This window comes from Mustelus asterias, chromosome X, assembly GCF_964213995.1.
Source record: "Mustelus asterias chromosome X, sMusAst1.hap1.1, whole genome shotgun sequence".
In the NCBI taxonomy this organism is placed as follows: Eukaryota; Metazoa; Chordata; class Chondrichthyes; order Carcharhiniformes; family Triakidae; genus Mustelus; species Mustelus asterias.
The window spans coordinates 4,351,143-4,375,445 of NC_135834.1; the positions used below are offsets into that span (position 1 = coordinate 4,351,143).

General features: G+C 47.0%; 1 protein-coding gene across 2 annotated transcripts in view; it reads right to left on the bottom strand.

Moving 5' to 3' along the window:
* Positions 1 to 8,318, bottom strand: part of os9 (OS9 endoplasmic reticulum lectin) — a 63,579-nt gene extending 55,261 nt beyond the window's left edge. For both annotated transcript variants that reach the window (XM_078201250.1, XM_078201249.1), the window contains exon 1: positions 8,160 to 8,318. In XM_078201250.1, the coding sequence (XP_078057376.1) occupies positions 8,160 to 8,303 (144 nt within the window). In that variant the 5' untranslated portion in view covers positions 8,304 to 8,318. The remainder of the gene's footprint in view (positions 1 to 8,159) is intronic.
* Between the last annotated feature and the right edge of the window lie 15,985 nt (positions 8,319 to 24,303).

The window sequence follows — 24,303 nt, forward strand, 5'->3', positions numbered from 1 at the left end:
CAACTCCCTGTGGGAACAAGGTCCATATTCTAACAACTCACTGTGTAAAGAAGTAGTTTCTTAATCCTTTTATAACTCTAAAGACCTTCATCTGGTCATCACGGTGGTACAGTGGTTAGCACTGCTGCCTCACAGCGCCAGGGACCCGGGTTCAACTCCCGGCATGGGTCACTGTCTGTGTGGAGTTTGCACATTCTCCCCGTGTTTGCGTGGGTTTCCTCCGGGTGCTCCAGTTTCCTCCCACACTCCAAAGATGGGCAGGCGAGGTGAATTGGCCATTCTAAATTGCCCCTTAATGTCAGGGGGACCAACAGGGAAAATATGTGGGGTTACGGGGATAGGGCCTGGGTGGGATTGTGGTTGGTGCAGGCTTGATGGGCCAAATGGCCTCTTTCTGCACTGTAGGGATTCTATGATTCCTCTTTTTCAATCGCAATTCCACAGGTACAGTATGGTTGGAAATAACCCACAAACATAGTCTAAATATATATCTAGAAAGTGCAAAGCCGGTAATCCAGTCTGACCGAGAATCTGTTCCATCATTTAACTAATAGCTGCTGAAATTGCTCGCCTCACCAATATTTATCCAATTTAATCCTTAGAAATGCGATTGTGCCACTAATTTTCATGCACAGAATTTTGCAGAAATTGAGGGCAGTTAACAGTCAGAGAGTTGAACAGCTGCAAAATTATCTTAACTGCGGTTTTTTTAGTTTGCATAAACTGCTGTGAGAGGTTTAATTTTGGCCCATTGAAAGAGGAAGGGGGCTCATTGCGTTGTCCAAGCAGGGACCAGACTGCCTAGCTAAAGTGACAAAGAACCAAGAGATCAGTCAATCATGCTGGCTGAGAAACTGAAATTCAAAACTAACACTGTTTTCAAATATAACTTGCAAGCTATTTGGTTTCACGCATATTTTAGGATATGTTTTGAAATCTCTCCCCAAACAGTGAACTCTTTGTGAAATTAAAGATCTTTTCAGTTTTCTACCTGTCAGTTACTTAGATAATTTGCAGTCCTCATAACGTCACTGCCTCACCCGCTTTCTTACATCCCAGTTAAGTGCCAAAAATAAGAGTAGCGCCTACAATTCACGGCATGGCAAGTCACTAATCCCTGGCAAACCGCAGTAGGTGGTTACGGAGTGAAGGCCAGGCACCGGGTGTGCGGGGAAGGGGTGGGGGTTTAGAAAGCAGAAGTGGGATACCCAGATGGCACTTGGCAAGAACTACTTGCCAAACTCTCAGAGCGGCTCGCGCCAGGCTGACATTAACAGTGACTTAAACAAGTTTGCACTTGTATATCACCTTACAGTCTCAGGACATCGCAGTGTCACGCAGCCAACAGAAATGCCTTTGCAGAGTAGTCAGCATTGTAATACAAATGCAGCACTCAATCGGCAGTTCGATTTTGCAAACAGCAAATTATTTGATTAGTGAATTGTGGATCTCCAAATAGAGGGGGAAGCAAATTTGCAGCCCTTTTCTATGCTTGCCCACTCTCAGTTTACTTCTTTCTAGTTGTCTAGAGGAATACGGGGAAGATCAAACAGAAAAAGAAAGCGTACGATAGGCACAAAGAACTAAGCACTGCAGATAACCTCGACAGACGTGCGGGTTAGATGTATTGGCCGTGCTAAATTGCCCCTTAGTGTCAGGGGGACTAGCTAGGGTAAATGCATGGGGTTATGGGGATAGGGCCTGGGTGGGATTGCGGTCGGTGCAGACTCGATGGGCCGAATGGCCTCCTCCTGCACTGTAGGATTCTATGATTCTATGAAATCCATGCTGGCCATCCCAGACTAGTCCATGTCTTTCTATGTGATAGTTAATCCTATTGCTCAGGATTGATTCGACTGATTTGCCCACAATCAATGTAAAACTAACTGGCCTATAATTTCCATTGATCCTTTTCAAACAATGGAACTACATTTGCATTTCTCCAGTACCTCCCTTCTAGCTAGTGAGGATTGGAATATCATCCTCGGAGCACCTGGTCCAAATCAGATGCTTTGAAGGCAGCTCACCACCACCTCTCAAAGGCAATTAGAGATGGGCAATAAATGCTGGCCTAGCTAGGGACTCCCACATCCCTGAACAAATATAAAAGGCAGGACAACAGTATCGCATACATCAATGTCATAAAGGATGACCTTAAAACAGAGACCTTCTCTGAACTGCTTCTAAAGCATTTTTGTTTAAATGAAGGAGACCAATACTGCACATAATACTTCAGATGGGGTTTCACCAATGTCCTGCACAGCTGCAGCAAAACATCCTTACTTTGAAATTCCATTCCCCTTGGAATAAACATTCTATTTATCTTCCTAATCAGTTGCTGTACCTGCATTCCAACTCTGATTCACGTACCAGGACACCCAGACCTCTGTCGAGTTCTGCAATCTCTATTTAAATATGCTGCTTTTTTAAAAATTCTTACTGACAAAGTGGACAACTTCACATTTTCCCACATCAATACCCCATCTACCAATCTGCCCACCCACTTACCCTATGTATATCCCTTTGCAAACTGTCTACCCAACTTACTTTCCTTCCTACCTGTGGCAAATTTAACTACCCAGTTGTCCCCTTTGTCTAAGTCATGTTGAGGATCCAGCACTGGATCCCCAAGACACGCCACTTGTTATAACTTATTAATCCAAAAAAGACCCATTTATCCTTACTCTCTGCTGGCGAATCAATTTTTTATCTAATATGTTATCACTTACACCACATACCCTTATTTTATGCAGTAATCTTTGATGTGATACTTTATCAAATGCTTTACCCAAGTCATTGACGGTTTGCTGTTAAGTCAGGCCATAGATAAAGATGCGCAAAATAAATTTGGAGGTAGACTTTCCTGCCAGAAACCAATGGTTATGCTTGACAATGGGCTGCTGCACAGTTAATTCAATTATCTCGTCAGTTACAATACAATCCATATTGGGTACTACTGTCTTAAGATAGGCTATTAATAATTGCTCCAGAAAGAAAAAATTCTGAAATACATCCAAGGATTGGATTCTGACTCGATGACAGTAAAAAGTATACACTTCAGCAAGACAAGGGCTTCACTACAATGTAGCACAACCTTCCTATAGCACTAAGAGTGAAGAGATTCCAAATATTGGACACAGAAATATTCAAGGTTCAGGTTCAATAGCAATGCTAAAGGAGAGAGGCAAGACATCAGTGTTCCAGGTAGCCAGTAAGATTGAATTTCTGAAGCATAGTATGTGCCTCCAGGATTCTGTATGTTTTTTTCTGGCATCTTTTGAGTTTCTAGCCCATTGCTGTATAATAAGCATTTTCTACATGGGAGTTAAAAGTAGCTGGCAGTGTCTTTCAGGGTTGAATAAAGGGTCCTCAAGGCTGTCAAAACTGGAGCTTTTTCCAAACCAATAATATTTGGTGGGATCTGTGAAAATGAGTCATACTGAGTTCAAACTCACTAGCATCTATGAGAAGCACTACAGAATGCAGTCCCCAACACTCATGAAGAAATAACACAAATAATAAACTAAAGACAAACAGCTGGCAGAGTGTTAAATTGAACCCAAACGCTTCAAAGTTAACCACTGAAATGTTAGCGTTTGGAAAAGAGGACTGAATTTGGACCAGGTGCCCAACTGAAAGTGCAAACATTATTGTACATCGATCTGATATGCTCCTAATACACTTTCTACTGAACGAATGGGGTTTGAGCAGAGGAAGTGGCACTGGAAATTAAGCCCACAGATGTACAGCACAGCTTAGGCACAATTGTGCCAAGTCCTTTTCAAAACCCAGTCAACATTTCTCATCACCTTCCTACACTAGGGTAGTTTCTCCAACATTTGTTGAGCGAGGACTCAGTTACCTCTAATGTGTAAACCGTGTGCTCATTGGATTGCAGCCAAATGACAGGAATAAATCAAGTGTGGAGTTATTCCTTAGTCAAACGTAGTTTGTGGCTTCCCTTGTTGGTTATTGGCGCTGGATAAACTACCCATCGTCTTAAAACACTTACAATACTTCTTTGAAGACAATCCTTCTTCCATAGCATCTTGATCAGCAATGGACTTCTGTCTGCTAGCCTGGCCAATCATAGAAACCCTACAGTGCAGAAGGAGGCCTTTCAGCCCATCGAGTCTGCGCTGACAATTCCACCCAGGCCCTATCCCCATCACCCCACATATTTACCCTGCTAATCCCTCTAACCTACACATCCCAGGACACTAAGGGGCAATTTAGCATGACTAATCAACCTAATCTGCACATCTTTGGACTGTGGGTGGAAACCAGAGCACCCAGAGGAAACCCACGCAGACACAGGAAAACGTGCAAACTCAGCACAGACAGTGACCCAAAGCCGGGAATAGAACCCAGGTCCACCATCGAATCGAAACCACCATCTCACAAACAAAAACGCCGGTTATTTACCCAATGGGAGCTTGCAAACTGGCTGCCACATTTCCCTCACTGCAACAGTAACCAAACTTCAAAAGTACTTCAAGGACTAAAGTACTTTTGAGCTATCCAGAGATAGTGAAAGGTGTAATATAAATGCTGGTCGAGTCCATCTTGCACACAAACCCACTTTCATCACCCCATACTGGAACTCCAACCTCAAGGGCTGTTCCCTCAACAGAAAATAGCCAAAATTGTGATTCTAACCATCTGCCAAATTGAGAGATGAAGCTCACTTTGTCTCACACACCTGACTTGAGTGGGCATCACCCGCTACTTAAATATATAGAGCTGCACCAGCTCCAGAAGTTGTCAATATTCAGAGCTCTGCCAGAAGCACCAGGTTGATGGCCCATCTCAGTCTCCTCCCGAGGTCCCCAGTATCACAGATGTTAGTCTTCAGCCAACTGAAGGCACTCTGGAAAGGCTATGGGCCCTGAAGCTATACCAGCAATAGAACTGAAGTCTGGCGCCCCAGAACTCCTGTACCCCTAGCCAAGCTGTTCCAATACAGCTGCAAAACTGGCATCTACCCAACTATGTGGAAAATTGCCCAGGTATGTCCTGTCCACAAAAAGCTTCCAAATCCACATCCTCTACCTACTGAAAGGACAGGGACAGCAGATGTATGGGAACATCACCGGCCAAGTTCCTATCCAAGCACCATGCACCATCCTGACTTGGAACTAACCGTGCTTTTCCTGTCACTGGGTCAAAATTCAGGAACTCTCTCCCTAACAGCACTGTGGGTGTATCTACACTACACAGGCTGCAGCCGTTCAAGGAGGCAGCTCACTACTAAGGGCAATTAGGGATGGATAACAAATGCTGGCCTTGCCAGCAACACTCATCCCATGGAAAAATTTAAGAAAAGAACCTTTGTAGCGAGCACAGGGTCAGCTCTGGACTTAGTTTTAGGGAATGAATCTGGAAGAGTTTAGTGGAAAAAGATTTTTAATTCAGCTAGATTTATAGTTATGGAAACGAAGAAAGAAAACAAAGGGAAGATTTAAAGTGGTGGAGTGGCAAATTTTGCCAAGGATTTGCCAAAAGTAGACTGACAACAGCTACTTGAAGTGTCAGAACAGCAGGGGGCATTCAAAGGAGGTAGAGAGGGCTCATATGTTCCAGACTAAAAGGGTACAACTCGAATCGTTTAGCAAAGCTTTTGACGATATCCAACACGGTCGACTGGTCAGAAAATTAAAGCTCGTGGGATCCAAGGGAAAGTGGCAAAAATGTGCTCGGTGCAAGAAACAAAGGAAAATAATCCACAGGGCTTGGTGCTAGATCCCTTGCAATGAGTGGTACATTTCAATGATTCGGATTTGAATGTAGGGAGCCATATAGAAATTTGCAGAGGATATAAAATTGGTCAAATGACTTACAGTAAGGCAGCAGACTGCAGGAAGACAAAAGACTGGCCAGGCGGCAGTAAAGTGACAAAGGGATTTCAATCTGGAAAACCGTGAAGCAATGCATTTAGGAAAAGCTAACAAGGCAAGGAAATGTACAATACATGGTAGGATTCTGAAATGTGCTGCGTATCAGAGGACGTTTAGGTGTACGTGTACATATCCCTGAAGGTAGGCCAAAGAGATAAAGATGGTTAAGAAGATTAATTGGATTATTTCCTATAATGGAAGAGGTCTAGAGTACAAGACCAGAGGGGCTCTGCAAAAACCGTATAGAACACTGGTTAAACCACAGCTGGAATACCACCTCCTGTCCAGATCACCAGATTACAGAAAGAATGCAGAAGTGGGCACTGACAAGATTTAAAATCTTAATAAATAAACTTAAACCTTAAAATTTTTTCAAATAGTCACAGTGATATACAGCACCGAAACAGGCCCTTCAGCCCAAATTGTCCGTGCCGACCAGGTTTCCTAAACTGAACTAGTCCCATTTGCCTGTGTTGGCCCATATCCCTTTCCCATCCATGTACCTCTCGAAATGTCTTTCAAATGTTGTCATTGTACCCGCCTCTACCACCTCCTCTGGCAGCTCATTCCATACACGCACCACCCTTTGTGCGAAAAGGGTGCCCCTCAGATCCTATTTAAATCTCTCCCCTCTCACCTTAAACCTATGCCCTCTAGTTTTGGACTCCCCTACCCTGGGGAAAAGACCTTGGCTACTCAGACCAGTATAAAATGTTTTGGACTGTGCAGCTAATGTCAACACTTCAGTCAGATTAAAAGCTGCTGGCAATACAAACTGCCTGCATGGCACGAAGTGTGGTATGTAAATACTTAAACTGACAGAACATGCACGAAAAGGCAGATTTTCTCCACCTTTTCTCAAGATACATGCAACCAAAAGTCTGAGGCCATGTACCTACCGCCAAAAGAACAGCTTCTTCCCTGCTGCTATCAGACTTCTGAATGGTCCTATATTATATTAAGCTGATCTTTCTCTACACCCTATCTGTAACACTATACTCTGCACTCTTTCCTATGTACTCTATGAACGGTATGTTTTGTCTGTCTAGTACGCAAGAAACAGTACTTTTCACTGGAGTCCAATACATGCAACAATAATAAATCAAATCATATATTAAGCTGTTCTTTCTCTACACCATATCAGCGATTGTAACACTGCATTTTGCATCCGCTCTTTCCTTCTCCCCTAGGTTTATTTATTAGTGTCACAAGTAGGCTTACATTAACACTCCAACAAAGTTACTGTGAAAATCCCCTAGTCACCACACTCCAGCACCTGTTCAGGTACACTAAGGGAGAATTTAGCACGTCTTTCGATACTGAATCTATGAAAGGTATGCTTTGTCTGTATAGCACATAAGAAACAATATTTCTCACTGAATCCCAATACGTGGGACAATAATAAATCAAATATTAAGCTGATCTTTCTCAACATCCTATCTGTAACTGTAACACTACATTCTGCACCCTCTCCTTTCCTTCTGCCTTATGTACTCTATGAACAGTATGCTTTGTCTGTACAGCGTGCAAGAAACAATACTTTTCACTGTGCCCCAATACATGCAACAATAATAAACCAAATATTAAGCTGATCTTTCTCTACATCCTGTGACTGTAACACTACATTCTGCACCCTCTCCTTTCCTTCTCCCGTGTACTCTATGAACGGTACGCTTTATCTGTACAGCACACAAGAAACAATACTTTTCACTGTATCCCAGTATATGTGACAATAATAAATCAAATCAAAAGTCAGGGCAGTCACATCACTGATGTGATCATGACAAAGACACCCAACACAGTGGTTAGCACTGCTGCCTCACAGCGTCAGGGACCCAGGTTCAATTCCCAGCTCAGGTCACCGTCTGCACATTCTCCCCGTGTCTGCATGGGTTTCTCCCTTTCCTCCCACAGTCCAAAGATGTGCTGGTTAGGTAGATTGTCTATGCTAAATTCTCCCTCAGTGTACCCGAACAGGAGTGTGGCGACTCGGGGATTTTCACAGTGACTTCATTGCAGTGTTAATGTAAACCTATTTGTGACACTGATAAATAAAGCACTGTCAGCTGCCCATAATGTGATTATGACAAAGGCACCCAATGTTTCTTCCACCAGCCCAATAGCGAAGCTGATGTAATGAGACAGGGTGAAGGTTAGGTTCAGACTGAAGGAGTCTTCAGAGAGAAGCCTCTGTCCACACACAGAGCAACGACACTCGAGCAGGAAGCTCAACACCCTCCGTGACAGCCATGGCCAACTCGCCTGTCCTTTAATGATCGGGTCCGAGAGGATCTCGATGCCGTATTTCATCTCGTTCAGTTCTTCGATGTTGAGGAAAGCCGAGATAGACAGGAGCTGGGTCGCCCACACGGTGAGGAGCAAGATGCCCCTTGTTGTGTCCGCCATCTTGAGACAATCACTGAGGGAGGCGCCTGCCCGCTCAACCTAACTTTAATAATAACCGCCCGCCTCCCGGCAACCGCCATTGGTCAATCGCCCGGAGCCCGCGGCCAATCAGGCCGTGACGCGCCGCGGCAGCCAAGCTGTGAGTGGCTGATTCTCACGTCACTCAGCGCCCGTGCACCCTAACGTGCTGGCTGCCGGGCAACCCAGCCTGACCACGCTGATTGATCAGCGACCTCCGCCATCTGACAGATGATTGGACAATCCTCGTGTCACTCAGGATTGCAGGCCTTCTCATTGGCCCACCTCCAAACCTTAGACCCGCCCCTCCTTCTTCACAGGCTTTGAAGAGACCGCCCATCAACAGGTTGACTTGCTGCTCAGTGACTGGATTGTTGGGATGTCAATCCTGCTCATTCCTTGGCTCCAAAAGTCAAACCTTGCAGATGCTGGATACCTCAAGTCACAGTAAGAAGTCTCACAACACCAGGTTAAAGTCCAACAGGTTTATTTGTAGCAAAAGCCACCAGCTTTCAGAGCGCTGCTCCTTCATCAGGTGAGTGGGAGATCTGCTCACAGTCACCTCAGCACCTCTCTGTACCGCAAGCCCACGGATAACCTCATGATGCTCCACTTCTCCAGCTTCCACCCTAAACACGTTAAAGAAGCCATCCACTACAGACAAACCCTCCGTATACACAGGATCTGCTCAGCTGAGGAGGTTCGCAACAGACACCTCCAGACGCTGAAAGATGCCCTCATAAGAACAGGATATGGCGCTCGACTCATCGATCGACAGTTCCGACGCGCCACAGCGAAAAACCACACCGACCTCCTCAGAAGACAAACACGGGACACGGCGGACAGAGTACCCTTCGTCGTCCAGTCGGAGCGGAGAAGCTACGGCATCGCATCCGGAGCCTTCAACAAGTCATTGATGAAGACGAACATCTCGCCAAGGCCATCCCCACACCCCCACTTCTTGCCTTCAAACAACCGCGCAACCTCAAACAGGCCATTGTCCGCAGCAAACTACCCAGCCTTCAGGAGAACAGCGACCACGGCGCCACACAACCCTGCCACAGCTACCTCTGCAAGACGTGCCGGATCATCAACACGGATGCCATCATCTCACGCGAGAACACCATCTACCAGGTACACGGTACATACTCTTGCAACTCGGCCAATGTTGTCTCCCTGTTACGCTGCAGGAAAGGATGTCCCGAGGCATGGTACATTGGGGAAACCATGCAGACGCTATGACAACGGATGAATGAACACCGCTCGACAATCACCAGGCAAGACTGTTCTCTTCCTGTTGGGGAGCACTTCAGCGGTCACGGGCATTCAGCCTCAGATCTCCGAGTAAGCGTTCTCCAAGGCAGCCTTCACAACACACGACAGCGCAGAGTCGCTGAGCAGAGACTGATAGCCAAGTTCCGCAGACATGAGGACGGCCTCAACCGGGATCTTGGGTTCATGTCACACTATCTGTAACCCCCACAACTTACCTGGACTTGCAAAATCCCACTAGCTGTCCTGTCTGGAGACAATACACATCTCTTTAACCTGTGCTTAATGCTCTCTCCACTCACATTGTCTGTACCTTTAAGACTTGATTACCTGTAAAGACTCGCATTCCATTCATTATTCTGTAAATTGAGTTTGTATCTCTGTATGCCCTTTTTTGAGCAGATCTCCCACTCCACCTGATGAAGGAGCAGCGCTCTGAAAGCTAGTGGCGTTTGCTACCAAATAAACCTGTTGGACTTTAACCTGGTGTTGTTAGACTTCTTACTGTGTTTCCCCCAGTCCAACGCCGGCATCTCCACATCATGACTACTTCAAGACACCCAGTGCCAGAGGAGCAAGATGGAGGATCTCCTTGCCAATCTGCTCCTGGCCAAACTCGCCATAAGCAGGGCAGCGGGGTGATCGGGAGGGGTCATTCAGCCCAACGGTCTGCCCACTCGGCACAGTGGTTAGCACTGCTGCCTCACAGTGCCAGGGACCAGATTCAATTCTAGTCGTGGGTGACTGTGTGGAGTCTGCACGTTCTCTTGCCGTGTCTGTGTGGGATTCCTCCGGGTGCTCCAGTTTCCTCCCACAGTCCAAAAGATGTGCGCATTAGGTGGATTAGCCACGCTAAATTACCCCTTAGTGTCCAAAGATGTGTAGGTTAGGTGGATTGGCCATGCTAAATTGTCCCTTTAGTGTCCAAAGATGTACAGGTTAGGTGGATTGGTCATGCTAAATTGCCCCTTCGTGTCCAAAGATGTGGAGGTTAGTTAGATAGGCCATGCTAAATTGTCCCTTCGTGTCCAAAGATGTGGAGGTTAGGTGGATAGGCCATGCTAAATTGCCCCTTAGTGTCCAAAGATGTGCAGATTAGGTGGATTGGCTATGCTAAATTGCCCCTCAGTTTCCAAAGATGTGCAGGTTAGGTGGGTTGGCCATGCTAAGTTGCCCCTCAGTGTCCAAAGATGTGCAGATTAGGTGGATTGGCTATGCTAAATTGCCCCTCAGTTTCCAAAGATGTGCAGGTTAGGCGGATTGGCCATGATAAATTGTCCCTCAGTGTCCAAGGATATGCAGGTTAGGTGGATTGGCCATGCTAAATTGCTCCTTAGTGTCCAAAGATGTGCAGGTTAGGTGGATTGGCCATGCTAAATTGCTCCTTAGTGTCCAAGGATGTGTAGGTTAGGTGGATTGGCCATTCTAAATTCTCCCTCAGTGTCCAAAAACGTGCTGGTTAGGTGCATTGGCCATGCTAAATTCTCCCTCCGTGTACCCGAGCAGGCACCAAAATGTGGTGACTAGGGGATTTTCACAGTAACTTCATTGCAGTGTTAATGTGAGCCTACTTGTAACACTAATAAATAAACTTTAATCGTAAAACTTAAACTCTGCCACGGTTATATTCATGGCTGGGTGTCCCTGGAGAGGGAGCATGCAGTGTCCACAGGCACTGTCAAGGCCTTCCATGCCCGTTGGGCCCTGCAAGGACTGGGGTATATTATTGACCCCTTTCTGCTTTGACTTTTGTCTCGGGCGCTTCCCTTCTTTTGGGGACTGCTCTTCTTGCTTTGTCCCTGAGTTTGTTTAATTTGGTTCATTTGATTTACTATAGAAGAAAGCTAGATATCTGAGGTCACCCGGTGTGGAGCTGGGGTGGGGAAGGAGGGGGACCTCCTCATCAACCTGCTCCTGGACCTGGCCAAACATGCTATAAATATGGCAGCAGACGTCCCGGGGGGCGTCCAGGCCAACTGTTCGCCCCCTCTAGTGCTGCTATATTCATGGCTAGGTGTCCGTGGAGAGGGAGCATGCAGAGTCTGAGGACACCATCAAGACCTTCGTGCCCGTTGGGCCCCACAGGGGTTGGGGTGTATTACTGACTGCTTTAATCTCATTTTGATTTGATGTTTAAGTTTCCCTTCTACTTTGTCTTTTGTTTTGGGCAGTTCCTTTCTTTTTGGGGACTGCCCTTCTTGTTTTGTCCCCGAGTTTGTTTAATTTAGTTCATTTGATTTACCAAAAAGAAAGCTGGATATCTGAGGTGAAAACATGAAAAACTGTATATCCTAGGCAGGCCTGACAACACGTGTGGAGAGAGAGAGAGAAAGAGTTAATATTGAATTGATTTGATTTATTATTGTCACATGTACTGGGATACAATGAAAAGTATTGTTTCTTGCGCGCTGTACAGACAAAACATACCGTTCATAGAGTACATAGGGGAGAAGGAAAGGAGAGGGTGCAGAATGTAGTGTTACAGTCACAGATAGGGTGTAGAGAAAGATCAGCTTAATATTTGATTTATTATTGTCACATGTATTGGGATACAGTGAAAAGTATTGTTTCTTGCGCGCTATACAGACAAAGCATACCATTCATAGAGTACATGGGGAGAAGGAAAGGAGAGGGTGCAGAATGTAGTGTCACAGTGACAGATAGGGTGTAGAGAAAGATCAACTTAATACTTGATTTGATTTATTATTGTCACATGTATTGGGATACAGTGAAAAGTAGTGTTTCTTGCGCGTTATACAGACAAAGCATACCGTTCATAGAGTACACAGGGGAGAAGGAAAGGAGAGAGTGCAGAATATAGTGTTACAGTCATAGCCAAGGCATAGAGAAAGATCAGCTTAATATATGATCGATAAATTCAAAAGTCTGACAGCAGCAGGGAAGAAGCTGTTCTTGAGTCGGTTGGTCCGCGACCTCAGACTTTTGTACCTTTTTCCCGATGGAAGAAGGTGGAAGAGAGAATGTCCGGGATGCGTGGGGTCCTTAATTATGCTGGCTGCTTTTCCGAGGCAGTGGGAAGTGTAGACAGAGCCAATGGATGGGAGGTTGGTTTGCTTGATGGATTGGGCTAACTTCACGACCTTCTGTAATTCCTTGCGGTCTTGGGCAGAGCAGGAGCCCCAGACCAAGCTGTGATACAACCAAAAAGAATGCTTTCTATGGTGCACTGTAAAAGTTGGTGAGAGTCGTAGCTGATGTGCCAAATTTGCTACTTATTGACTGGATTATTGGAATGTCAACCATGGTGATTATTTGGCTCTAAAAGTAAATCTTTGCAGGTGCAGGGTATCTGAGTTGGAAACAGGAAATACTGGAAATCCTCAGTAGGCCTGACAACACCAGTGGAGAGAGAGAAAGAGACAGAGTTATTGTTTCAGGTCTAGATGACCTTTCATGAAGGAAGATAGAAATGTAAAAGGATTTGTGCAAATGTGAAGGCAGAGGGAGCAGAAAGAGCAAAAGGTCTGCAATAGGATGAAGGCCAGTGGAGAGATTAAAGAAGAAAAAGTGTTGTGCCAATGGATAAAGTCCAAGAAAACCAAAATATATGTCTACCCCTTGGGGTGTGGGTAGCAGTCACATGTAGGCCAGACCGGGTAAGGATGTTTCCTTCCCTAAAGGACATTAGTGAACCAGTTGGGTTTTTCTGACAATGGTTTCATCAGTAGATTCTTAATTCCTGATATTTTTTATTGAATTCAAATTCCACCATCTGCCGTGGCGGGATTCAAACCGGGTCCTCAGAACATTAGCTGAGTTTCTAGATTAATAGTCTAGCGATAATACCACTAGGCCATCACTTCCCCTTGACTCCTTCCTTATGTTGCCTTCAACCCACTGTGCCTTGCACATTTCCTAAATCCTCAGTAGGCCTGACAACACCAGTGGAGAGAGAGAAAGAGACAGAGTTATTGTTTCAGGTCTAGATGACCTTTCATGAAGGAAGATAGAAATGTAAAATGGCGGCACGGTAGCACAGTGGTTAGCACTGCTGCTTCACAGCTCCAGGATCCTGGGTTCGATTCCCGGCTTGGGTCACTGTCTGTGTGGAGTTTGCACATTCTCCTCGTGTCTGCGTGGGTTTCCTCCGGGTGCTCCGGTTTCTTCCCACAGTCCAAAGATGTGCAGGTTAGGTTGATTGGCCATGCCAAAAATTGCCCTTAGTGTCCTGGGATGTGTAGGTTAGAGGGATTAGTGGGTAAATATGTAGGGATATGGGGGTAGGGCCTGGGTGGGATTGTGGTCGGTGCAGACTCGATGGGCCGAATGGCCTCTTTCTGTACTGTAGGGTTTCTATGATGACCACAATTAAAGCTGCAGTGTTAACTCTGAAGCTTTTGGCATATTTATAAATTTAACCTGCTTCCTGACACTGGTTTGGCTGCTGCCACAGTGAAACCTAAAAGTAGGTGGTTCGGAGCCAATTTTCCAAAGTGCTCAGGAATTTTGCCCATTTAACCTCCAATTCACCCAATTCCGCTCACCCAAGTTACAAATTTCTGCCATGTACTCTGAACAGCAGAACACATACAGCTCATAAGAACATAAGAACTAGGAGCAGGAGTAGGCCATCTGGCCCCTTAGCCTTCTCCGCCATTCAATAAGATCATGGCTGATCTTTTCGTGGACTCAGCTGCACTTACCCGCCCGCTCCCCATAACCCTTAATTCCTTTACTGTTCAAATATTTATCTATCCTTGCCTTAAAAACATTCAATGAGGGAGCCTCAACTGCTTCACTGGGCAGGGAATTCCACAGATTCACAACCCTTTGTGTGAAGAAGTTCCTCCTCAACTCAGTCCGAAATCTGCTCCCCCTTATTTTGAGGCCATGCCCCCTAGTTCTAGTTTCACCCGCCAGTGGAAACAACTTCCCTGCTTCTAATCTATTCCCTTCATAATCTTATATGTTTCTATAAGATCTCCCCTCATTCTTCTGAATTCCAATGAGTATAGTCCCAGTCTACTCAGTCTCTCCTCATAAGCCAACCCTCTCAACTCCGGAATCAACCCAGTGAATCTCCTCTACATCCCCTCCAGTGCCAGTATATCCTTTCTCAAGTAAGAAGACCAAAACTGTACTTGGCCCACAACAAGGCAGCACAGATATCCTCATTGGGATTGTCCCAGTTACAACTAAGATAGAGGATGAGACCAGAAAGGAGCAAGGGAGTGTCAAAGGCCATTCAACAATTAGCCTCCATAATGAGTCTATAGGCTCTGGAAATCCTATGAGAATCTGAACGTGAAGTGTGTCTTTGTTACCTTAAAGCTTGCTACGCCTTACTTACGTCTTAATTACTCCATTGCTCTCCTGGGTGAGCTCTAACCTGCATTCTCCACAAATTTAAGCTTGTCATTTTGTAGCTTGCTTGACCAGTCATGTTTCAAGAAGGGTTGGAAATGTCTTGACAAATGGAGGTGGACCTGGATGTGTTTCCGTCCGAGGAAACTGGAACCCAGTCCCGTGAAGGTCAGTGCTTGGAGGATTATTCTGTGGCATCGCAGCATGATTAATCATTTTCCTCAGATGAAAGAGGTGCCTTTTAAAATTCAGCTGGGGTGGAAAAGGTCACATGGATAACAGTTCACAAAACAAATGAAAGGGAAGGTCAGTGCAGGTCAGTGGGACTAGGCATAAAATGGTTCGGCACAGACAAGAAGGGCCAAAAGGCCTGTTTCTGAGCTGTAATTTTCTGTGGTTCTATGGTTCTATGGAAGAGAGTAGCGTAACAGTCACCAAAGGTGGGACACCTAACTTTCATCTAGATTAGGACAATGAGACTAGCACATGTCAGAAAAGTGGTGAATATCTTTAGTGGGTTGGGAAAGTTTTTTGCAGCAATATATCCTGGAGCGACCAAGGGGACAGGCCATATTCGATTCAGTAAAAGAGTAATGTGATTTAGTTAACAGCGCATGAAAGTTCATTTATTAGTCACAAGTAAGGCTTACATTAACACTGCAATGAAGTTACTATGGAATTCCCCTAATTGCCACACTCTTAACCAGCACATCTTTCAGACTGTGGGAGGAAACCAGAGCATCCAGAGGAAACCCACACAGACAACATGCAGACTCCGCACAGACAGTGACCCAAGCCGGGAATAGAACCCGGGACCCTGGCGCTGTGAGGCAACAGTGCTAACCACTGCGCCACCGTGCCGCACATCGTGTTTGGAAACGAGAATGCCTTCACTGAGATTCGAGATTTAGTTAAGCCTGACTTCAGTGGAAGAAGACAAAGACTGTCCACAGTAAACTGGGAAAATCCGTACTCAACACAGAAAATGCTGGAAGTACTCAGCAGGCCAGGAAACATGATGAAAGGCCATCGATCTGAAAGGTTGGACCACATCTTCCCGGTCTTGATCAGGCCGGAACGGAGGTGGGAAAGTAAAAAGAGATTGCCTCCATGTTGAGTTTGCCTCCATTTCTACCCTCCCTGCAGGCAGGGGGGGCCATCAGAATTCGTCCAGACTTCCTCCAAAGCCAATTAACATCGCTGTGGGTTTATTCAAAGCCCGGCTGCTGAAGCCTTTCGTATATTCCCAGACGGGCTCAGTATTCACTTGCCACCTGTGCCAGGCCACCTAAATGGAGGTGAGGACCATGTCTGGATGCGTGAAACGTTTTAAAAGGTTCATAAAAATGATAACCAAAGTTTGAAGAGCTTCATCCTTTGGAAGTTAAGTTGTAACGGCCCATCGCAGGTCAGTGGAGGAGTCAACATTTAGAACTTTGCCAGTTCAAATGGTCATCACACTTCAGGCACTCTGTGGGCATTGGATCAGTGGGCACCGCTGTCTGGATAGCACCTGAGCAGCAGGGAGACTGCAGCGGGAAATGGATACTGTAATCTCAGAAATCGAGGCCACTGGAGTTTAGCAGCAGCCTGCACCCAGGAAAGGCAGAGCTCCAGGCGTCAGGAGGGCAGAGCAGAGGGACAACTGGCACAAAGGGGAAGGAGATACGACCCTGAGCATAGCGTCTCCAGGTGTTTAAATGACTGAGAAGCGGTGGCTAACGAGACTGCGACCTTCTGGGCAATTGGTCACAGATGCCTTGTGCCTTTATCGATCCTCTCACAGAAGACTGTGCACCAAATGGATCACCCAGGTGACAGACGTCCTCTTTACCAATACTGGGCAGCACAGGATCACAACTGATTGGACATTGTGGGCTCAGAGGACACCGAGTCTGTTGCCTGTTGCGGTCAGGTGGTGCCCTTTGATGCCCTCAAGGGTCAGTCACTGTGATGGTCCGCTGCGCTCTCTACAACACGGCTGGGTGATCAAACCCAGGAAGCAGACACGTCACTGGGGGAAGAGCGGAGGAAGAAACAGAAGGAGATGACGCTGGACAGAGAGGTGGTGGCCCTGCTGCACGACATAGAATCATAGAATCCGACAGGCCATTCGACCCATCGCGTCTGCACTGGCAACAATCCCACCCAGGTCCTATCCCCATAACCCCATGCATTTACCCTAGCTAATCCCCTGTCACTAAGGAACAATTTAGCACGGCCAATGTACCTAACCCGCACATCTTTGGAGTGTGGGAGGAAACCGGAGCACCCGGAGGAAACCCACGCGGACACGGGGAGAACGCGCAAACTCCACGCAGACAGTGACCCAAGCCGGGAATCGAACCTGGCTCCCTGGCGCTGTGAGGCAGCAGTGCTAACCACCGTGCCGCCGACATAGTGGCCTCCTCCCGCCACCCTTTGGGAAGAAGACCTCTCTCCTCTCTCACATGGCTGCCAGCTCTCCGGTTCCCCAATGCTACCTCACTTCCTTATGAAGTGGAAGCTTTGGCTCAAACTCTCTGCCTCAGAACAACCAGCAGTTTCAATGACAGCTGCTTTGTGGCGTCTCAAACCCACCTCTATTCTTGTCCCCACTTTAGTTGGACAGGAAACTCATCACAAATAAGGGCTCACCGTGGAAAAAAATCCAAAAGAGTCAGCTTCCCATTGGAGCCTAGAAAAAAGGTGTCTCTTGCAAGCAAACCTGATGATTCTAAAAGCTGGAATGCAGAGCTCTCTTTGCTTGTTCCCGGAAACTTCCAAAGTCTGTGCTTCTGACAAGGAGAGAGCAAGAACCTGCCCTTTGCCACTGACACAGGTAAGGAATGGTTCAAGACTCCAATGAAACTGCTTTATGCTCCATTGATAGTGGTAATAGAGAAACATTGAGATTTACTGCTGCAAGATGATCGGTCTGTCCAGAAATGAGACCTCCCACCTTGGGACAAGGCAGGAAGATTTGAGTTAGTCTTGAAGGCATGAGTTCCAATGTTCCAGTGCTTTGCAGTTTTGATGAGGAAGCAGAGTTCTTACTGCTGTCACCAGCTTGATGGTAAGACAGTGCCGGATGCTTGCTTGGAACTAATGTTTCCTTCAGACATCCACCAGTGACTGACTATAAGATGCAGAAACTATAATTAAAGGAGCTCAGACAGCCTACGTCTTGGTCAAGTGATACTGGTTCCAGGTTACTAAATGAGGCCTTGTGTTTGGAACAGGTAATTCGAAGGCCATGCATTATTGGAGGATAGGACTTGCAAACAACTGCCTTTATTTGTAGCTGGCTGGGGCAGACACTGGGTGGAATTTTCCCATCTCGCCCGCCACGGGAATCATAGCAGGCCAGACGGTGGACAATGCGAAGGCCTGTTGACCTTGGGCAGGAATTCACAGCCCTCGGGTGAGCTCAGCTGGTAAATCTCGCCCATTGTGTTGGTTTGGCTGGAATGTTTATGTGATGCCAGGAGTGTTAGATTGGCCATGCTAAATTGCCCCTTAGTGTCCAAAGATGTGTAGGTTAGGTGGATTGGCCATGCTAAATTGCCCCTTAGTGTCCAAAGATGTGTAGGTTAGGTGGATTGGCTATGTTAAATTGCCCCTTAGTGTCCAAAGATGTGTAGGTTAGGTAGATTGGCTATGCTAAATTGCCCCTTAGTGACCAAAGATGTGTAGGTTAGGGGGATTGGCCATGCTAAATTGCCCCTTAGTGACCAAAGATGTGTAGGTTAGGAGGATTGGCTATGTTAAATTGCCCCTTAGTGACCAAAGATGTGTAGGTTAGGGGGATTGGCCATGCTAAATTGCCCCTTAGTGACCAAAGATGTGTAGGTTAGGGGGATTGGCCATGCTAAATTGCCCCTTAGTGACCAAAGATGTGTAGGTTAGGAGGATTGGCTATGTTAAATTGCCCCTTAGTGACCAAAGATGTGTAGGTTAGGGGGATTGGCCATGCTAAATTGCCCCTTAGTGTCCAAAGATGTGCAGGTTAGGTGGATTGGCTATGTTAAATTGCCCCTTAGTGACCAAAGATGTGTAGGTTAGGGGGATTGGCCATGCTAAATTGCCCCTTAGTGTCCAAAGATGTGTAGGTTAGGTGGATTGGCCATGCTAAATTGCCCCTTAGTGTCTAAAAGATGTGTAGGTTAGGGGGATTGGCTATGCTAAATTAGCCCTTAGTGTCAGGGGAACTAGCTATTGTAAATACGTGGGGCTACAGGGAAAGGGCCTGGTGGCATTGTTGTCGGTACAGGCTTGATAGGCCGAATGGCCTCCTTCTGCACTGTAGGAATTCTGATTCTATGACATCACAGACTCATTGCTGTCTGGCAGATGTTTCAAATGTGACCAAGTGACTTCCATTCCCTTCCATTTTGATTTGATTTGATTTATTATTGTCACATGTATTGGGATACAGTGAAAAGTATTGTTTCTTGCACGCTATACAGACAAAGCATACCGTTCATAGAGTACATAGGGGAGAAGGAAAGGAGAGGGTGCAGAATATAGTGTTACAGTTACAGCTAGGGTGTAGAGAAAGATCAGCTTAATGCGAGGTAGGTCTATTCAAAAGTCTGATGGCAGCAGGGAAGAAGCTGTTCTTGAGTCGGTTGGTACGTGACCTCAGGCTTTTGTATCTTTTTCCCAATGGAAGAAGGTGAAAGAGAGAATATCCAGGGTACGTGGGGTCCTTAATTATGCTGGCTGCTTTGCCGAGGCAGCGGGAAGTGTAGACGGAGTCAATGGATGGGAGGCTGGTTTGCGTGATGGACTGGGCTACATTCACGACCTTTTGTACTTCCTTGCAGTCTTGGGCAGAGCAGGAGCCCAGACCAAGCTGTGATACAACCAGAAAGAATGCTTTCTATGGTGCATCTGTAAAAGTTGGTGAGAGTTGTAGCTGACATGCCAAACTTCCTTCGTCTTCTGAGAAAGTAGAGGCGTTGGTGGGCTTTCTTAACTATAGTGTCGGTGTGGGGGGACCAGGACAGGTTGTTGGTGATCTGGACACCTAGAAATGCAAAGCTCTCCAGCATCATGCATCATACAAATACAGACTCGGAACTAATAACAGAGTACATAGAACATAGAACATAGAAAGCCACAGCACAAACAGGCCCTTCGGCCCACAAGTTGCGCCGATCACATCCCCACCTCTCGGCCTATCTATAGCCCTCAATCCCATTAAATCCCATGTACTCATCCAGAAGTCTCTTAAAAGACCCCAACGAGTTTGCCTCCACCACCACCGACGTCAGCCGATTCCACTCACCCACCACCCTCTGAGTGAAAAACTTACCCCTGACATCTCCTCTGTACCTACCCCCCAGCACCTTAAACCTGTGTCCTCTCGTAGCAACCATTTCAGCCCTTGGAAATAGCCTCTGAGAGTCTACCCTATCCAGACCTCTCAACATCTTGTAAACCTCTATCAGGTCACCTCTCATCCTTCGTCTCTCCAGGGAGAAGAGACCAAGCTCCCTCAACCTATCCTCATAAGGCATGCCCCCCAATCCAGGCAACATCCTTGTAAATCTCCTCTGCACCCTTTCAATGGCTTCAACATCTTTCCTGTAATGAGGTGACCAGAACTGCGCGCAGTACTCCAAGTGGGGTCTAACCAGGGTCCTATAAAACTGCAGCATTATCTCCCGACTCCTAAACTCAATCCCTCGATTAATGAAGGCCAGTACGCCGTACGCCTTCTTGACCGCATCCTCCACCTGCGAGGCCGATTTAAGAGTCCTATGGACCCGGACCCCAAGGTCCTTCTGATCCTCTACACTGCTAAGAATGGTACCCTTCATATTATACTGCTGCTTCATCCCATTGGATCTGCCAAAATGGATCACCACACACTTATCCGGGTTGAAGTCCATCTGCCACTTCTCCGCCCAGTCTTGCATTCTATCTATGTCTCGCTGCAACTTCTGACATCCCTCCAAACTATCCACAACACCACCTACCTTGGTGTCGTCAGCAAACTTACCAACCCATCCCTCCACTTCCTCATCCAGGTCATTTATGAAAATGACAAACAGCAAGGGTCCCAGAACAGATCCCTGGGGCACTCCACTGGTCACTGACCTCCATGCAGAGAAAGACCCCTCCACAGCCACTCTCTGCCTTCTGCAGGCAAGCCAGTTCTGGATCCACAAGGCAACAGCCCCTTGGATCCCATGCCCTCTCACTTTCTCAAGAAGTCTTGCATGGGGGACCTTATCGAACGCCTTGCTGAAGTCCATATAGACCACATCCACCGCTCTTCCTTCGTCAATGTGTTTGGTCACATTTTCAAAGAACTCAACCAGGCTCGTAAGGCACGACCTGCCCTTGACAAAGCCGTGCTGACTACTTTTGATCATACTAAACTTCTCTAGATGATCATAAATCCTGTCTCTCAGGATCCTCTCCATCAACTTACCAACCACTGAGGTTAGACTCACCGGTCGGTAATTTCCCGGGCTGTCCCTGTTCCCTTTCTTGAATATAGGGACCACATCTGCAATCCTCCAATCCTCCGGAACCTCTCCCGTCTCCATCGACAATGCAAAGATCATCGCCAAAGGCTCCGCAATCTCCTCCCTCGCCTCCCACAGTAACCTGGGGTACATCCCATCCGGTCCCGGCGACTTACCAACCTTGATGCCATTCAATAGTTCCAACACATCCTCTTTCTTTATGTCCACATGCTCGATCCTTTCTGTCCACCGCAAACCAGCAGTACAACCACCCAGATCCCTTTCCACCGTGAATACCGAGGTAAAGTATTCATTAAGCAGCTCCGCCATTTCTAACGGTTCCGCACAAACTTTTCCCCCTTCACCTTTTAAGGGTCCTATGCCTTCACATCTCATCCTTTTACTCTTGACATATTTGTAGAAAGCCTTGGGATTCTCCTTAATCTTACCCGCCAAGGCCTTCTCATGACCCCTTCTCGCTCTCCTAATTTCCTTCTTAAGCTCCTTCCTACATGCCGTATACTCCTCTAAATCCTTAACACCTCCTAGCTCTCTGAACCTTCTGTCTGTAAGTGTACAAGATAATGCTGCAGATGTGCATGAAAGGTTATGGCTCTCAACAATTAATTAAACTCTAACCCCAACATTATAGTATTAAATGGAGGCCATTGCAAAGTGCACTTGGTTGGAACGACTGTAACATGGGTCTCGATAAATGCCAATAACAGCTGTAAAGAACAGACCAGTGCAGCTGCAGAATATTCAATAACCTTCCAAGAACTGCACTCATGAGGCCACATTATATGATCCTCTTATGTAAGGCTTACATTTTTAAAAGTTTATTTATTAATGTCACAAGTGGGCTTACATTAACACTGCAATGAAGTTACTGTGAAAATCCCCTAGTCGCCTCACTCCTGTTCGGGGTACACTGAGGGAGAATTTAGCATGGACAATGCACCCTGACCAGCACGTCTTTCAGACTGTGGGAGGAAACCGGAGCACCCGGAGGAAACCCACGCAGACACGGGGAGAACGTGCAAACTCCACACGGACAGTGGCCCAAGCCGGGAATCGAACCCAGGTCCCTGGAGCTGTGAAGCAGCAGTGCTAACCACTGTGCATTCAATGCCTCATGTGCATTGTCCAAGCATCATGTTCATATAGGAACTACCTTTATTCACGTTGCTTCTGTGGAACTAAAGGAGACAGATTCAGATGAGATTGAGTGAGACTACATGGAATTGAGGGACACAATGAGAGATACTTGAGGAGGGCCATCGGTTACCCTCAGATGCAGAATGTTGAACCACATTTGAGCCATTTGGCACCTGAGACTTCGAAGGAGGGAAGCAAAATATATTTACAAAGGTGCAAAGTACAAAGTGATTGAACACCCATGCCACCATTGTGCATTCATAGCTTAAATATTTCTAACAGTCCCGGTACGTCTTGGTATATCCTGGACATTCACAGCAGAGTCGGAGGCAGTCTGCTTTGCCCTGTTGCCTGAGATGGTTTTCGTGGGTGTCCTCTGGAGGCCTGAGGCCTGCAGGGGTCTGCTCAGGGACAGGTGCCCTCTCCTCAGCCCGGATGGAGTTGATGGGGGGTCACAGGCAAGGGCAATTTGGAGCAGCAGGATACCTTTGGAATGTGGTGGGTGGATGCCCCCCTCCGGGGTGTCCAGCCAATGCTGCTCCTCCCTGTGCGTGTCCGAGAGCCCACCCCTCACTCCTTGAGGAGAAGGGGTACCTGGAGGGAGATTGAGGTGGCCCGGTCCCCACTCGCCTCGGCACTGTTGGAACACAGCCATGGCGAGAGCGATGGTGTGCTGGTTGAAGCACAGAAATGGTGAATTCTGCTGGACTTGTGTCTCCAAGGCGGCCGGCACCCTTCCAATGGAGGGAGTGCCTCACCTGCCAGAGCCACGACAAGGGACAGAATGTGTGGGCACTCCTCCATCCTTCATTGAAATCTGCTGATGACATCTCTGCCTGATAGAAACATGGAAGATAGGAGCAGGAGGAGGCCATTCGGCCCTTCGATCCTGCTCCCCCATTCATCACGATCATGGCTGATTGTCCAACTCAATAGCCTAATCCTGCTTTCTCCCCATAACCTTTGATCCCATTCACCCCAAGTGCTCCATCCAGCCGCCTCTTGAATACATTCAATGTTTTGGCATCAACTACTTCCTGTGGTAATGAATTCCACAGGCTCACCGGGTGAAGAAATGTCTCCTCACCTCCGTCCTAAATGGTCTACCCCCAATCCTCAGACTGTGACCCCTGGTTCTGGACTCCCCCCACCATCGGGAACATCCTCCCTGCATCTACCATGATGTTCCCTTTCTTGGCTCAGTGTCTCCAACACTTCTCCCAGTGCCAATTCCAGAGACTTTGTCAGGAGACTGAGCAGAAGCTCTGGTCTCCAGCAGTCCTCCGAGTGTCAGAGACCTTGGCTGTCATTGCCTCTGCCTGCTGTGGACACGTGATTACCAGAGTGTGAACCCAAACCTACTCTAGAACCAGGACCCACCGAGGTGTGTGCGTCTGCACTGGAAGTCAACACAGTGATGACTCTTCATTGAGTGCTTCCCTTCCCTGAGGTTGACTGGATGCTGGCTGGTGGTCTCCCTCCAAGGGTTTGTTTCCTTGTCGGGGCCATTGCTTCACTCACCTGTCCTGCAATGAGTGTGCTTGGGTGCTTCTGTGAATGACACCGCAGCAGTGTCATCGGCAAACCTGAAAATGGAGTGGATGGGATGGGATGCAAGAAGGGTTTATGAGGGAATATCCAAATGAGTAACAGGGGCTCAGTTGGAGAACTGCGGTGATGTGAGTGAAGGGTTGCCATTCCATTCAAGTGTGTGTGATCAGTGAAGGACATCAAAGTGAAAAGGTGAAGGTTGCAGTTCTCTTACT